Here is a 17703-nt window from a genome sequence, read left to right on the forward strand (position 1 = left end):
TTACTTCCAGGATGTGAACAATTTCCGTAATTTTGTATTGAATATACTTCTCTTGACTGAATTATGTTTCTAAAATGTTGTTGCTGATAATGAATTGCGCTTACGGTGAATTCACTGCGGTCGTTGTAACGTTTCTCGGTTTCAGGCTCTACTCGTACGACTCGCTAGCGAGTTGACTGATATCCAAGATAAAAGATGGTGTCCACCTCGTCGAACACTTTTAGTTCTTCAGGCAATGTCTCATTAATTAACTCCTCTCTCAACGATTCGCAAGACCATGCTCCAGGAGATTATATTCGGACTTGTGTTATGCTTCAGTACAATAAATGCTGATAAGCGTATTACTCTGCGTCCTTACTTTGACTTAAGAAGCTCCATTGATTGAAAAATGATGAGCAGCATGTTCATCGATTCTGAGGAACAAATTTAGGGGAAACGTGCAACGACACAATGTTTGATAATTGGTTTATTAAAATAATGGGCTGCAGTCACCAGATAAGTAATCAGTTGCTGTTTGTTTTGTGTTTACCCCGGTGCTCTGCCTTTCATTTGCTTAAAATCAAGTAGCATAATTCTGATGCCAGGAGCATAATTTAGAGGAACGAGCATAACTCGGGCAAAAATTTCATAAATTTTAAGCAGTGCTAGGAGCATAATATGCCAGTTTTACGAGCACAATCGACTCAAGCCTACCAAAGACCGCAGAAAACTATGGGAGGAGAAATTACAAACAAGAGAAGGTAAATTTCCAGTACCACTTCCCCAACATTCCACAGCTCGCGTGCCTTTGTTGTGTCACAAACTACAATTTCGTTTCGCAAAGTACAGTAAGTCCTCGCTACGGTTCTATAATGACACCAAAAATTTTCTTTCATTTTCACCACCACGACTCTTTATTCGTTGTACCGACGAGAACCACTTCGCACCTAGTCTCGTCCTTGCACCGTAATTTCGGTACCAGATCACTGAACCGTGAGAACTCGGAAGTGGCCTGTTATAAACAAATGCCTCACAGTTTTTACTCTATGAGTTGGTGAAGGATTCAATCCAATTAGAAACGGTTTTTAGGCCGCGTCTCAACCAATTTTATAATATCACATTTACGAAGACAAATTCATTTTATAAACAAGTTGTCGCTAGCATCCAAAGTGATTTGAGAGAGAGAAAAGAGACGATTAATAATTTAATAATTGGCTTGAATTGCTTAAAAACACTTTGCTTGAAAATATGTTCAGCCGGAAAAACAAGTTATATTCATGAAAATAGAATCGAAGCTAGGGATGTACTCGGCGACCCACGACTCACGTGGGCAGAGATAAAAAAAAAAATGCGGACGGCACCAAGAAGCAATCAGAATGCATGATTCGTTACCGTGCTCTTAGAGAAAAAAACTGAAATAAAATAAAAAACGACTTAATTTTGTTTCACTGTCATCAGAGAATGAAAAGTATATATTAAAAAAAAAATATTGCTAGTGCTAGGGCTTGAATCCAAGACTTTTCGCTTGATGTGGGGAATGGTTTATCCCTTGTGCCAAATTATGTAGATATTCCAAGTTGCGTCTTTATATTTTACATTACGTATACCCATACATATAATGCACATCAAATACCCATTCTAGATGACCAGTATACAAACGCTATTCTAACCAAGTCGTCCTTCTCTCTCTAATTTGGCATTTATCAGAGCTGTTAATTAACCTCTTTGCATTTGTACAACAATTCTTTGTAACCAAAAAAAACAGCAATGTCGAATTGCAGTCAAGCACACCCTTTTATAGCGCCTATCCCGCCCTTCTTAGACAACCGTGAATTCTGGACACCATAAACTCTCTTTTGACTCGAACGCACTATGTTATCGTTTTGCATAATATCTAACAGGATTTTACGGAAACAAATAGGCTTTAATGCCAAACATAACTTTATTGCACGAAACTCACAAACACTCTTCAAAGCACTACGTTAACTAGCTTTCGCATAAAAATATCAATCAAAGGCAAATTTGTGGAGAAATTGAATCTATTACTATTGATAGGCAAATACCAAAGACTTCACTGTCACGCAATTAAACAATTTAAGAACAAAAATATGTGAAGTCTCGCAGGCAATAATATCGTAACTTTACCGTTCTTTTGGGCAGAGCTTAAAATAATGAAAGGCGAATGAATTCTAGATTTAAACGGATTTGGAAACACGCAACATGCAAACGCTCCTTTAAACCCACCATACACTTCAGAAAATAACTTAGGCCTATAATATGGCAAGGAATTGAATTTATCAAAACTGGCTGGAGATTTGTGAGAACTGCAACATGTAATTAAATAAGGAAGTAAAGGTATTTAGCTCATCGTTATTGGAGTGAATCGCAAGTTGTAAAGAATTTGTTAACTTTAAGGTCTAATCAGCTGTGTAAAGTAACAATAGCAAGCTATTGTTACTTTACAACACCTAAAGTAAATTCATTTTGATTTTCGTAGCTACTCATGCTACGTTGCTCCCGCGTAGTTTTGCTTAAGTTCTTTATTTACAACTTGTATTCGACAAAATACTTCATTACACCTTAAAAGCAAAATTCAGGGATTTTTCCCTCGTTCCCGTATAACTACCCTCAACAATAGAGGATTAATTCCAGGTGATAAAATAGACCCTACGAACTTTGAGGTCTCCAACAGCCCACTTATGTTATTGAAGGTGTTTTGTTTATGTCCATATATCTATCTTCCTACGAACTTTATCAATATTAGGTTAAGAGAAAGGACTGACATATATAAGTTAGGGCTAGAAGCACAGTTTTTAGTCTGATAGAACTATTGATATTTGCTCTCAAGAGAGAGTGCAGAATTTCTCGTCTGTAAAAGCCGAAGTTGTAGCACACTGGAACTTGTAGTGATATCAACCAACATGCAGCATGTGACTTTAAAATCTCCTAAAATGAGCAATGGTGATGATAAACAATGAATGTTTTGTGCCGTACAAAAGCTATATCTGCTGGTTTTAGCAAATCTTCAAAGTAATAAAAGACTGAAGAAAGAAACGCTACGATTTTCCCATTGATTTTTCACCTACATGCATCTCTCTAAACGTGAAATTTTCCATCCATACAAAAAATCTCGAAAGTTTTCACATTTTTCACCTTTCTTGATCAATCATCTTGTATAAAGAGCTAAAAAATGTAGGTTTATTTAGAGAAAGAATTGCGTTGCAGGTGTAGTTGAGAGAAACTTGTCACAGTCGCAGATTTTAAAAGGTATCCACGAAAATACGGTAGTGCCCAATGATTTTTTTCATGGTTTTCAGCGATGAAACAATGGGTTATAAAGGATAATTAAGATTAGCGTTGTAGCTTTCTGGCAACGGGAGATATTTGACCTCAAAGTTGTCAAATATTTGGATGAATCGAAAAGTCTAAAAACACAGTCGTATATTTGCCTCTGTTGATTGACAAGCCGACAATCAATTTCACTGATACTTGTGGCAGACAACTCTCAGAGTAATTGATTAAATACCATCGCAGTGAGAGCTTCATACATTTTACCTATTTTGAAGCGATTATCTTGGTGAAAAGCAAGAAAAATGGGGGGGGGGGGGTAGGTTTCTATCTCTCCCCCTGAAAAAACCTAAACAGAAACCAGTTTTTCTTTTTAATTTTTGGGGTAGACCCTTTAAACTGGCTTATTTTCATTGAAATCGGTGAGATGACGTATAGCACGATTGCCCGGTGCTCTCGTGGACACGCTCTTAAGTGAAAACCTAGCTCATATTAAAGACCTGTGATAGTACCACCCCTCCCTCCCTTTCCTCCCATTTTGTTTCTATGTTCTTATATTCAGAATTCCCACATGGTACTGATGTTTAGAAATGTATTCCTTTTTTTATTAATGCGATGGTCAATTTTAAGTTTTAAAAGGAAGCGAGTGAGGAAATAAGGATGGTGAGGTCCTGGGGTGCCCAAGAGGTGTTTCCAGTCTCTTCTCGTTTTCTCTAGCCCATTCGCTCTGCTAGCAGCTAAGATAATTTGTTTTTTTTAGATTATTTGAATCATAATGGTGTTTATGAAAAAAATAATGAACGTGCAACAGTTGCATCGCATGGTTATAACATTTTTATTATCCTTTTTAATTTTTATTTGCATTATCACGTGTTTATGAAAAAAGGATGAACATGCAACGGTCGTATCTGCATGGTTATATAACCAAAGTGTAATAGCCTAATGAAATTGTTATCATCTGTATGTTACATTCTACACACTGAATTGAGTGTTCTACTCAATAAAATCAGTTGTATCTAAGCTAATTCATGTGGCTAATGACTGTTTGCAGATCTTAAGATTTACTTCTTTAAAAAACTCGAAGGCGTTTCAGACATCTCAATCTTAGAGCTAAATCTTGAATACTTAATCATATAATTATATAGAAATCGTCACATATCATGAACCAAGACATTTAATTAAAAAAATCTCCAAAAAAGTCGAAAAAGTAGAGCACGAAGCTTACATTGGCTGAAAAAATTTCTCAGGTACAGCAGTTACCCTCTGACTCGCACCACTGACCAAGAAATAACTTCTCCTTACAATACCAATACAGTATTCAGATAAATTAAGAAAGGAAAATTAAGAAAATTTCAATGAAAGGATAATTAGTTGATTCAATACCAAAGTCTCCAAACTAACGACTTAAGAGTTGTATAGCAGACGGTAGAGAGAAATTGCGAATGAGATTTATGAGATAAGTCGGCATTCTTGTTTAGGACGATTTGACGATTTACCGCACTAAGACTAAACTTTTGTATGTCTCCGTTCGAGAGTAGAACTGGACTCCTAAGCACTTGCGAAATTTCTGATGATAACGAGGATGATTGTAATCCCGTCTGGGTTATAATCACACGAGTTATAAACAAAATCGAATAATTGCAAAGCAGGGGTGCATTTAATAAGTAAACAGCTTAAACGATTGCTGAACATTGGACAACCGAAAGTAATGTAACCAATTTATCACAACTATGACTAAACGTGCGAAAAAATACACTTTAGCAAAAAGAATTTATAATGCTATAATTTCAGCTGATGTGCATTGTCCAGTTTTACAGACATGACTCGTAATCTCTCCTATACCACTGTCCGATTTTGAGCATGATACTGCGCCGTGTTGAGGGGGGTTGGAACGATTTTGGTTGCCACACCCCTCCATAAGACTCTGTGAAATTACCCTCCCTCGATGTCAAACAATTTTTTTTTTTATGGCGACGACTAATACCCTCTTAAAACTGTGGGATCCTCTCGAAGACGATAACTAAATTGAGCCGCTGACAATCTGTGGGGATGGTGAATTTCTCCATAGTTTTGGTCAAAGGTAAACGTAAGTTCAGTATCTACTTAGAAATCTCCAAGTGCATATATCATGGTTCATTGTAACTCTGAAGTTTGAGCATCTATCTCGACTCCGACTGGCTTCACAGACTTTGCCTTTCCCATTTGGGGTTTAATTTTGTGCTTGTCGAAGTCTTCTTTTGAAACGTTCTCTTATCTAAGTGAGGAATGTGAGGCACTAATTAGATACTTTCCTTTCGCTAGCAAACATTTTTTTCCTGTTGAAGACGTGCAGATCATGAAGACTCAAATTTATTCATACCTCATTATTTCTCAAGCAGTGAAAGAAGAAAATCGTAAAGCCCTGCCGAAAAAAGGGTCCAGTAAATAGATAAGCAGATAAATAAATAAATAGTTAATTGAAAAAAAAGAAAAAAACTTGTAGGTTAGAAAAACGTCAAAGGAACATTAACCCTTTAACTCCCAAAATCTCATTGGTAATTCTCCTTACTCTCTGCTATATAGTGCTTGTGATTTTAGTTTGGAGAATTTGGTATTGGATCAACTAGTAATACCCTAATTAATGTTTTTCTTCATTCTCATGACCTGTCTGCTTGATACTGTATTAATATTGTAAGGAAAAATTCTGTCTTGATCACTCATGAGAGTTAAAGGGTTATTTTTCTTTTTTTTTCACCAGAGTCTTCTCGTAAAATTAACGGTCCCACACTTCTTTTTATTTTCAGTCATTCTTTTCTATCGGCTATCGGCTAAGCCTGATCTAATTAAGGGCACTCTAAGCGTAAGAATTAATGGTATCTTGGTACTTCAGAGGTTTTAGCAGGTCTATAGTTTTAGAGATAGGCCATCACAACCTAATTTAACTATTTTTCTCGCTTTAAGTTCTCTTTGTGCTTAACATTAACTTTAAAAGTTTCTGAATCAGAAAGTTAATCTGAGTTACACCTTACTCATTTTGAAAGTTTGATAATCATCTTCTTGGAAATACGCCTTAACATTCCTCTAGAAGTAGCACCTCAGGCGTATCAGCCCTTAGCTTTGTACTTTACCTGTGTAGAGTTTAGGATGACAAACATGTAAGAAAACGCAATGTGCAACGGCGACAAGAAACCAATCAGCCACGTAACTCCAAGCAACGGAGTCAGCACCACGCATGCTCGAACACCAACCCTGAAGGAGAAAAAGAGATTTGTATTCAACCTGAAAACTCGACTCCTCGGGGAAACAAACCCCAGACCGTCGGATTTCGCACTCGGACGTCCAACAACGGAGCTACAGTACTCAATAATGTGCTATACCATTATGAAGTTCATTTGTGACAAGTATCTGGCATTCTTCTGGGAACAGCTATGTTGAAAGGATCGTGTGATTCATAGGAAGAGGGAAATGTTCATCCTACCTGATCTGCTCACTCTGGTTGTCTTTCACTTGTTGGATTGTAGTAACTTCCTTGATTACTCGCACGAGGATCGCTATATTAATCTTTACAAGCAATAATAGGAATATAAGTAGTTTAATTTTTGTATATTGTCAATCAGGAATGGTATAAAATATGAGAAAAAAATAGGACAGAAGCGGGAAAAAGGGGCGGCAGCTAAGAGTGATGCCGACTCCACTAAGTAGGATTTTCAATAAGAAATGTTTTGGCGCAAGAGTATGGAAAGTAACTGGAGTATATTTTGAAAAATAGGTCAAATAGCTTAAGTTCCAAAGCCATCCGCTATTATATAGCTTTGTGGATATAAATTCATTCTCAAGGCGCTTTATTAACTATTGATGTTTGTGGTGTAGTGGATGGATAAATGGATTCCTCCCATCTGTCTCTCCTTTATATATATTTATATATATATATATATAAAAATTTTAAAAAATTAAAAAAAAAAAATTGATTAGATTTATGAGCTGGAGGAGATGAAGTGCTAAGAGATAAGTTGCATGTGAGAAGTGCGAAATTTATGTTAAAAAGAAGTTTCATCACATACAAATTCAATTAGTCCAACAAAGGAAACAAATATCCAGATGATTTTGTTTCTTGAAGATATCCAGCAGCTTGGAGTTTGGAAAAAACAGGAAAAAATGGATGGATGAATATATTAATTAACAAAACAAGGGAAATTGAAGAGAAAGAAACGCCAACTCATTTCGGAAGAAAGAAAAAAAGATAGACGACTTAGTTTCGATCCACACATACGAGGTGAGGAAGATTGCTAGAGGGGAGCTCACACCCCTTCCCTTAAGTTCTCCCCGTTCTGAAAGCTGCCAAGTCACATGTCCGCTGCGATACTTCCGGGTCCATAGAGAGGATTTAATAGGTAAACATTCAAACTTACTACTGATCACTGACATAATTTTCGATTCCATCTTTTCCTGCAACAATACCCAGAGATGCAGTAACCATGACCGCAGGAAGTCCTTTAGCAAAAAAGCACAACGAATAAAAATAGGCATTGTTGACAATTACAAATACTAGATAGATTTGACGGCTATAATATCTACTTTTACAAATGGCCCATCGTAATTGCTTTCGCTTTGTCATACTGACAAAAGTAGTAACTATTCTTCAAGACTTTTCTGGTAAGTGCTGATGGCCAATCCGAATTTTGGTATTAACACATCGTTAGCCGCAAATCCTTTTCGGTCGATAATTGCTTTGCTTTATTCGATTTACCTTAGTGGCCTAGTTTTCAACGGGATTTAGTGTTCACATCTCAAGAAGAAGCTTTCCTTACCCCAACAAAGACCATGAAAGCGGCAGATTTTATCGTTGACGTTGTACACCTTTACCACAAATAAGTAAATGTAAGCTCCCTCAACAAGCATCCAGCAGAAAGCTGCCATCAGGAAGTACTGCATGAGAGCCGCAATTGTAACACAGGCAGCCTATAAGGAATCATCATCAGTTGGCTGATGTACTGATAAGCGAGCAATCATCAGAAAAAGAAACAGCTCAGACAAATTTATCTAAACAAATAACACTGAAGGATAAAGATGTAAAGCATTCTGCTCCAACTCTCACCTTGTTTTCTGTGGCATCAATCCCAGCAAAAAAGACAATGTGTCCAGCTCCAATGCAAGATGTTAGTCCCACCCGACTATGGAACAGGGGTGCTTGCCTGTCTCTACAGAAGCCCAAACAGATAGACGTGTAAAGAAATATGAAAACCAAAAGGAAGAAGATTCAACTGAGGAAGTCAAGAAAGAGAAAACTTACCTCCCGAAGCGTTTTTAGTCAATAAATTCATATTTAATGTGGTGGTGATATCCTTTGCCCTTAACTCTCTGTCTACCTTGTGCACATTTCACAGCCGACTTTCTTTTTAACTTTGTGGGTTACTTTGTCTCAGTTTAAATAAATTCGACCAACAGAATGTCTGAAACCACCGTCAGGTTACCCTACCTCCCAAGTTTATTGAGGTTGACGAGACGTCAGTCTTTGCTGACCAGAAGGTTCTCTACTCTCACCTGGACTATCAGACGACACAATAAAAAAGATCACATCCTTCATGCTACATTGACAAATACCTCAAGCAATTTTTTAAACACCCAAGTTATAGCATTTGAATGAAGTGGACTTACGTTAGCCGTATATAGCTGATTATTGTTATAGAAACTCCAGCTAGCGATAAAGCGATCCCCACGTGTATAAGAACTGTCAGTATCTTGTCGTTTTCCTTTGAAGTCAATTGAAATGTATTACCTTCATTTTACATGGACCTCTTTGGAGTAAAACCATACTCCTGAACTTCTGGGACACTTTAAGGCAAACTAATGTTTTAATGAATATTCCATGCCCGTAAGAATTAGGGTGTCATATGAACCCGCCTTCTTGAGGCCGATAGTAACCAAAAATGCGCACCCTTGGGATATGGAATCTTAGTACAATTGACCCAACAAATTTTTAGGTGTATTCTCTCTGTAAAGCCACATTACTCTTAGCTGACTGTTTTGGAAACACTTTATGTTACTATCTGCCTTCTTGTGGCAGATTGTAGCCAAAAATGCGCGCCTTTGGGATATGGAATCTGAGTGCAATTGACCCAACACGTTTTTAGGTGTATTCTTTCTTTCAAGCCACAGTACTCCTGAGTGACTGTTTTGGAAACACTTGATGTTACTATCTGCCTTCTTGTGGCCGATTGTAACCAAAAATGTGCGCCTTTAGGATATGGGATCTGAGTACAATCGACCCAACATAGTGTTAGGTGTATTCTTTCTTTCAAGCCAGAGTACCCTTAACTTAATGTTTTGGAAACACTTTATGTTAGCCAAGCGAACGGATTGTCCAGCAAAGCTTTTTTGAGTACTTACACTACAAATGCATTTTCTCCGTAAGTACCTTGTTTTATTGGAATATGAACTTGAAATGATACGTGCTGCCAACTGATACAATTATACACCATAGAAAGAACACTAAATGAAACTTATACCTTTGTATCCCCTGCATTACTTTCATCTATACTTTCGGTGATATCCATTAGAACAGCAAAGTGAGTTAAATGGTTGCACTTGCATTCCGTTTGGGATTCGCTCATAATTCTGGTGAAACATCCTTGCGCAGACCAATCCACGGGACTTTATACAAAAAATAAAAGAAAATTTATGTGGTTTAGTTCCAGGGTATAGAATCTAACAGAGCTGTCTAAATGGCCAGCATAATACATGTTTTGCAAGAAGTAGATTTCGTCCGAAAAGAGCGAGCCTTACCCATTTCCAAACATGTCCCAGAATACACACTCTCTGCTTTTTCCACCGGCCTGAAAAAAGAACGAATCAAGAAGAAGTTTAAACTCAGTCTATAATCTCTTAATGGGAAATATAAAGTTTAAAATCTAAGATCTTATACACAAGCTTAAAATCATGAGATGGTTTAGCGTTATTAGCTGAGTTGATACCGTGAATTGCCCACTGTAGAGAGATTACAGAGCTAACGTTTCGAGTGTCAGGCAAACTGTCATGGAGAAAGCTACAGATTTAACAAGGTGTAAAAGGGGAATGTGAATTTCTTTCATTGTTAAGGTGATGTACATACCTTTATGTGTTTAAAAACCAAGGTGATGTTCTCCAGCAGTATATCTGCAGGCCCGGGGTACATTTCAACGGAAATGACTATGGAGTTCAGCACCCTGAAAACAAAAACAACAAAAAAATACTAAATGAAATTTTAAATAGCTTCGAAGCAATCAAATATGTGAATACATTTATTCGAAACAAAAAAAATATGTAAAGTGTATTGAAATCTCTTGCAAAAGTTGTCAATGCTTGCTCACCTCTACTTCTGAGCCTTGGTTTTTGAAAAGAGACAATAATTTAAAACCATGAAGTAGGTTTGGATGTAATCATTATCTTCGCCATACACGTGAAGGATGTTGTATATTTTAGTTTTTTCTTTATTTATTTATTTTTACAGCAGTCTTTGATTTAACAAACGTATTTGATTTTCTTGCTGATGAAATACAAACCTTGTTTTGTTGGTTCCTCTAGTGTTCTTGTCTGATATAAACAACTCGGTAAGATTTTTGTACATTACTCCTACAACCATTGAGCCTTGATGGAATTAAATTGAATGAAAAGATAACTAAGATAGCGTTCAATATTTATTGGCTGGCGTGGGAGCTGTCAGAGGGTTTTGATTGTGTCTCGATAAGCTGATCCCCCCTCACTGGGGTTGATTGGCAGTCGATTGTCTATAGTTCGCCCCCCTCCCCTCCTTTACTCTTTGTAGGCAACGACTGATCCTTTCCCCCCTCCCCCCTCCAATGATGTGTTAAAATGTTTCAAATATGGTCGAAGATATTTTGTTTACTTCATCTCGTGTCTTATTCTATGTTTGGAAGAACTGCACCATAGAATTGTTTGCGCCTCGATTTCAAAGATAAGTCTGTGTTTTTTTTTTGTTTTGTTTTTTTTTTTCCTTCTCTTTTCTTCACATCTATTTCTCGAGCTATCTCTTCCGCCATGATATTACTGCCATTGAATAACAAAATAATGTTAATCATGGGTTCAGAAATTACTGAGTGAGATTACGCCTTAACATACTCACCATTCTCGTCGGTGTTTTGATATGAAATTTCCACGAAGTTTTCGTTTTTGGGATCAGCAAAACGAAATTTTTTGCCCCTGTCCCGGTGAAGGCGACTGGCAAAAACATCTACGATTACGGGTTACAAGGAAAAAAAAGAAATCCATGTAGTCTCAAGACTATTTAGATATACGTGTTTTTATGGTGTCGATTCAGTCCGATAGAAGAATATTAAGCTCCATATATCTTCTTTCTTTCTGCTTGAGTGCGATTGGTCTTGTCTCAGCTTAAAGTAAGACTTATCCAGTAAAATTTTCCAATAATTAATTTTCCTCAATATCAGGTAAGAAGGAGGACATCACTTTGTAGAATTTAGTTTATAAATTAAGTAACACTACTTATTTGGAACAAAGGATGAGCTAAGTAACTAAATTATTCAAAGCGGAAGAAAAAAAAATAGCTAAGAGGACTACAAGGGACAAGCCTGCGTGGACATTGAGTGGGGCCGTGAACTTACTTACTTTACGCTATGGTAAACACACACTTAGGTATCAAGGACAATATATCTGGTCCAAATTAGAAAATGGTATGCGTGAACTACCAAGCCTTAGCATCTTTAAAACTAAAATCCGTAGAATTGACCTGGCCAGCCTAGTGGAAGACAGTGGCAACTGCTGCAATCTTTGCAACACACGATTTTTTTAATTATCTGCATTGTACAAGTATTTTTATGTTATCTGAACATTGTTAACATTTCTAAATATTTTTAAATTTTAATGCATAGTTTCCGGCTATATTGTTACTTATTATGATACTGTACATAGTTTTTTATTAATTTTGTAATAGTAGGTGTCCCCAATTAGCTCCATGAGCTAAATACATTGACACGGTAATAAAGATTTTATTATTATTATTATTATTATTACTTATTATTTTTGTTATTGTTTACTTTTTTATTTTCATCATCATTTTCTTCAAAAGGTTTACCTGCAACTTCACTTGAGAAGGAAATGTTGGTAACTGTAGTGTTCAAATATGCTTGACTGTGTCTCCACAGGAAGTCCTCAAGAGCCAATGTGGAGAACATCGCGTCACACTTTGTACTGGACGACGTTACATTTTTGAGTAAAGAGAACGCGGCCTGTTTATAGGAATCGAAGGAGAGTTGCTGGCAGATACATACCTAGAGAGGTTTAAAAAGTTATCTTTCATTTTCATCATTGCAATAAATTTTGCCCTTGAAGTTTTAAAGATTGTAACGAGCCATTAGTTTTTGACAGAGTAAAATCTTCGAGATGGGGTAAACTACATGAACACTCGAACTTCCAAGATCTCATTTGTAATTCCCCTTACTGTCTGCTACATAATTCTTGTGATGCTAGTTCAGAGAATTTGGTACTGGATCAAGTAATATTTCCCTAATAATTATTGTTCTTTACTCTATTTGCTTGTCTGCTTGATATTGTATTGATATTGTAAGGAGAAATTCTGTCTTGATCACTCATGGGAGCTAAAGGGTTAAATCCAGTTAGAGGCAAATTTTTAATGTTGCGAAATCTTTAGATACTTTAGATACAAACTTTAAATACGGGACATGTATATGGCTGGCACGCCCGATGATTCGGATTTCATTCGAGTTCTCAGGCAGCCTATAGCAGTGGATTGTACGGGTTGGTTTACTTACGTAGCTTGGAACCCTTCTGTAACGTATTGCATCGCGGTTTTGTGCCTCGCTATCTTTTTTGCTACTGGCTACAACATAATTTTACGCAATTCCTGTGTCTTCTATTCTGGAAAAACCAATATCATTATTAAACTGCATTACCTGAATGTCCTCCTTCCTCTTAGAGTCAAGATTTCCGTAAAAATCCCAAATAATACGCCTCTAAATGAACCAAACCAAAAACAAATAAGGGGTCAAACAATGAATCAATTGGTCACGTTTGCCAATCTTTCAGTCAATCTTCCAGATTTTAAAATCTGTCAGTCGATTAGTTGGTCAGTCGGTCAGGCAGACAGCCATTTAGTTAATCAATGAATTTCCCACCACATATGAGTTAACCAGTTTTAGGGTTGAAATCATTAGACTCTTTCAGTATTGCTCTAGCCATAAATCTCTCGCCATTACCTTTCCTCGTTCTTCCTGCTCCTGTAATGTTATGTTTCCTGCGAGAATGATTGACAGAAAAGTGGAATTGGAGGTAAATAAGCGATGTTTTGTTTGTTTATTTATTTTTTATTGATTTGCTTCATTTTCGTTTCCCTTTTTTGTTTGGTTTCGTTTTTTCCCTCAGTTCTCTTAGCGAAAGATTTGGCATTCGTGGGAAATAATTGCGAGACGAAGTGTTGCTCTCAAAGTAATAGGTTAGGTATACAAGGTAATCGTTACCGTATTATACTTTGTCGCGCAAGTTCTGCCTATATTCCTAATTAACGAGCTACTGTGGTAAATCAAAATGTTATCAATCCTCATGTATCCATAACAGGACATGTGCAGTTTCACTTCGAATGTAAGTTCCCGTCGAGTTTAGCCAAGAGGTGTATTACCTTTTAAGTTTGTTTTCCGTTCCATACATGTTGGAGTTCAAGATGAAATTTGTAAATTTTTCGCTTTGCTTTTCGGACAGTAAATATTTTTTTAAAGTGTTGATATTTCCTAAAAGCACTATTTAATAGCATAATTTAAATTGTAAAATTTCAGAATGTTAAAAATTTTAAAAACAAACCTCGCAATTTTCTGGCCGTGAATTCAAATGAACAACGATTCAAGCATACTAAGCCTACTGCGCTGTCTCGTACACGCAAGAAATTCGTTTGACTTTCGCTTCTGAGCTAAAAATGCATAATTCTTTGTATAGAGATTTGGTCTCAAGAAGCCATAGTTGCTCTCGGTTGTGCCTCGAGTAACTTTTACGCTTCTCTCGTGCTCTCCAAACTTCCCGCGTGCATTCATAACCCGATAGACGCGCGCCAAGCATAAACTAATTTGTCTGTGTACTAGTATGCAGACGCTGTTAATATAACTCAATATTTTTTTCACCTACCCTCGAAGAAAATACGTTTAGGGGGAACTCCTTGACCAAATTTGGGTCTGATATAAATGCCCCACGCTCTTTTATAACCAGTTTCGTTTGTAAAAGTTCGAAGATTGTTAATTTGAAGATTGGGAGAACAGTCCTCTAGGTTGGATTTGTTAAATTTAGGACATCTGACTATTATACAACACCAGTGAGAGCAAGCGTCTGGGGGGAGCCGTAAGATTCCCAATTCTAGTAGTAGTCCATCCTTCTTAAGTTTCTCACAATTTCTTCTCCTGACCGAGGGATCACTGGAGCAGATATCTTTGCATTTTTCCCCTGCCAATGAAGCATGTCAAGAAAATCAGATGTCTACTGAATTGTTTTGAACACCAGAAATAGCAGCATCCTGTTAGACCTACTATTGGTTTCAGTAAGAATGGAAATAAACTTATATTACATAATATTTGTTTTCTCTGGAAGAGTATAAACAACAACAAAAATAACAATTATTAATAACACACTTTACCTGATGGACTTTTTCGATCTAAAGTAGAAGAAGTGGATAAATCTTGATTAAACGTCCACAGCGAGTTTGTAAAACGTCGTGTCTCAAGTTTAGTCTTTCGTCTCGACAGAGCCTGGTTCTACTTGGCTTTGTTATTTAAACTATGATAAATGTAGTCACGCATTGAAACGGAGCATCTAAAACATCTGACGCAACTGCTCCTGCGTAATTTGACAAAATGGTTCGGTCCTATTCAAACGAATTTTCAATTTACATAGAACCGCTCCCGTCGCCGCGTCTGTGGGCGGAATTTTTTTCTCTAGTAAGCTAACACTGTTTCCAAGTTGAACAAGTGTCATTTAGACGGGGTATGAATATGGTGGCATACCGCGCTTGTACTGGTGCTCAACGAGTTGCAAAATCAAGCCGTTAACATCTTAAAATTCAAAGAAGACGGAAGATTACAAATAAGCCATTCGAGGTGAAATTTTGGAGCGACAAAGAGAGAACGGTTCTAGATGAATATTTCTCTCCTAAGATCGAGATCGAAACTGTCTCAGTTAGGATAAATCGTTATACTTAGAATATTTCTAAAGGGTCTGCCATTTCCATTTTATTCTCCAAACATTTAACTCTTGTTTTCATTTCCAACGTAGAAGCTGAAAGACTCTTTTCTCAACCCTTGTTTCCTACATTAGTTCGTGATGTTGACATCTTTTAAAAATTAACATAATGCTAAAATTTAAGCATAAATTCGTTATTTGTGATGCGAAGGAAATGTCGCGAAATTTAGGTATGGTTTTTCTTTTTATCGATGACAACTGAACAACAAATTTATTTTTTTAACCAGTCGTAGTTGCATCTCACGCAAAATAAGTCTTCGCAGCGAGGAAACGCATCCGACAATTCAAACAGTCGTGAAGCAAAGCCAATTTGAATTCACTAATATACATGACATAAGGGATGAGGCGAGAAGTTTAAAACGCAAACTAATTTGACATGAATTCTATGTAATATTAGCCATGTGGTATATCATTACGCGTAAGAATCTGTTGCCGGAATAGATCGGTCTTTGACAATTTTTATCTCAAAGATAGCAAGAATCCACGAAATCTGCTGGTTTTTATTTTAACCGAAAAAGTTGATTGTTTTGTATTTTTTTTTTTTTTACCAAAGATGTCCATATTAGTGATATACCGCAACTTCGGATAGATAAGCTATCACAAATGTTTTCAGTTTAATGAAATATAAAGAAAATAATAACTTGTACTCCAAAAAACGACAGGAAATACTCATATCTCTTTAAATGTGATCCATTCATAAATTATGTCAGTGGTTTTGAAGGGTTTTAAAAGTAAGGAGCAGCCTCTTTCGATGAGTGGTACATAGAAAGTAGAGATGTCAAGTTAAAGATGTTAACCCACTCACCTAGATCGACCGTCATGAAGAAAACTGAACTAAATGTTAACGCGAACCAAAGTGCTTTCATCATTCCCAGCTTGAGATTCACTGCGGAGACCCAAACGTCAGAAGATAGCTTGTCTTTCCTCGATCCTCTTTTAAAGATGTATGGAGTAGATCCAATTTAGCCCCAGATATTTCCAGCTGTGTATTTTATTTTGTAATATTTATCTGATCTTTTTAGCGAACAAACAATTGGCCGATGATTTTTTTCCGTCTTGAATGGAGTATAGCCAGGTAATGATGTAATGCATCCGGGTGCTCCGAAGAAAAAAACAGGAATAACTACAGTCCCGGATGGGAGTAATTGCCAACTGATCCTTATTATACCGCATGCTAACTAACTTGAAAGAAAAAAAAAATCAAGATAGAAGGAGGCACTATGTGAGGTTGAGGATCCTCTGATTCCTGGAGACAGATTTGAGCTTCAGTCCACAGAAGTCCTCCTAAATTAATCTGCGATGTTTAATGATCAGTCCACCATATTTAATAAGATCCCTACGCACCCCGGACTCCTCAAACCGCTGCCAATGCCACAAAATTTGAATATAGAGTCCCTTAATTACTCGTTCCTTTACCTCGTATATCCACGAATTTAAAGAAACGTCCCCGTTAATGAGAAATTTTCAAAAGTGCTGTCTCCACGGTCGAGCTTTGCTTCACTGTTTCGTAGTTTTATGTATAGTTTTATGAATTTGGAGATAAATATCCTAAAGTGTAACGAGTTAGCGGGAAAGCACTTCATACAGTTTTACCGGTTTAGGCTAGGGTTCTCGTGTGAAAGGACCAGTCACATGAACATGGAGAGGACTAGTGGTCGCAGGGGGGGGGGGGGGGGTGCAAGGAAGGAATCAAAAGAATGTTGTGTAGCCTTTAGCCTGCGTGTAGCCGTACCCTCCCCCCGCTAAGGTGAAACGGAAGCGAGGCAACGTCTACGCAAACCTGACACTAATCGTGTTCCGTGACGTCACTCTTTTGTAAGAAAATATATAATGACTTTTAATTAGTTAATTCCTTTTGTTGATTCTTTCGTCAATTCTGATTGGTTCGAGTTGGTAATTTATTTTCATACTAACGATGAAGAAAATGAACTAAATGTTTTACGATTTACGACAAGGTTTTAAGGAAAGTGTGCACCTTCAACTTTCGGTGTTTTTGCAAACGGTGCCGCGAAGATAAATTAAAACTAGTTGTCCCTTGCAGTGATTCTTTGGACTGAGAAAAGAGTCGCTCTTTCTTCACGCTTGCAGCATAACTATCTCTTATAGAAATCCATGAAATCCTTGAGATTCTGTGACAAATGATCCAACTCTTTTCGACGACCGTGGCACTGTTTACGAATTCAAGCAGAACGTTGAAATCTAGTTTGGTTA

At 37.0% G+C, this 17703-nt stretch overlaps 1 protein-coding gene across 1 annotated transcript; it reads right to left on the bottom strand.

The window, feature by feature from the left end:
• Positions 1–4085: 4085 nt before the first annotated feature.
• Positions 4086–12521, bottom strand: LOC149051506 (latrophilin-like protein LAT-2). The gene is made up of 15 exons (XM_089186759.1): positions 12332–12521; positions 11366–11473; positions 10785–10869; positions 10355–10448; positions 10030–10079; positions 9753–9897; positions 8902–8996; positions 8342–8444; positions 8055–8205; positions 7656–7737; positions 7308–7374; positions 6725–6807; positions 6375–6495; positions 5627–5668; positions 4086–5521 (listed from the first exon to the last, which is right to left on the bottom strand). The coding sequence occupies exons 1-15, from the start codon at positions 12429–12431 to the stop codon at positions 5477–5479; spliced, it is 1371 nt and encodes a 456-aa protein (XP_089042885.1). The 5' UTR covers positions 12432–12521; the 3' UTR covers positions 4086–5476.
• Between the last annotated feature and the right edge of the window lie 5182 nt (positions 12522–17703).

This window comes from Pocillopora damicornis, chromosome 1 (genome assembly GCF_964200805.1).
Source record: "Pocillopora damicornis chromosome 1, jaPocDami1.2, whole genome shotgun sequence".
Classification (NCBI taxonomy): Eukaryota; Metazoa; Cnidaria; class Anthozoa; order Scleractinia; family Pocilloporidae; genus Pocillopora; species Pocillopora damicornis.

What these genes read in the sequence shown, in the direction of transcription:
- LOC149051506 (XM_089186759.1), bottom strand. Translation starts at nt 12,431, where the DNA reads ATGTTCTCCACATTGGCTCTTGAGGACTTCCTGTGGAGACACAGTCAA. An exon ending in CTTCTCAAGTGAAGTTGCAG is followed by an intron (nt 11,474 to 12,331) that starts GTAAACCTTTTG and finishes CCGTAATCGTAG; the next exon opens with ATGTTTTTGCCAGTCGCCTT. An exon ending in TGGTTTTTAAACACATAAAG is followed by an intron (nt 10,080 to 10,354) that starts GTATGTACATCA and finishes TTCTTTTTTCAG; the next exon opens with GCCGGTGGAAAAAGCAGAGA.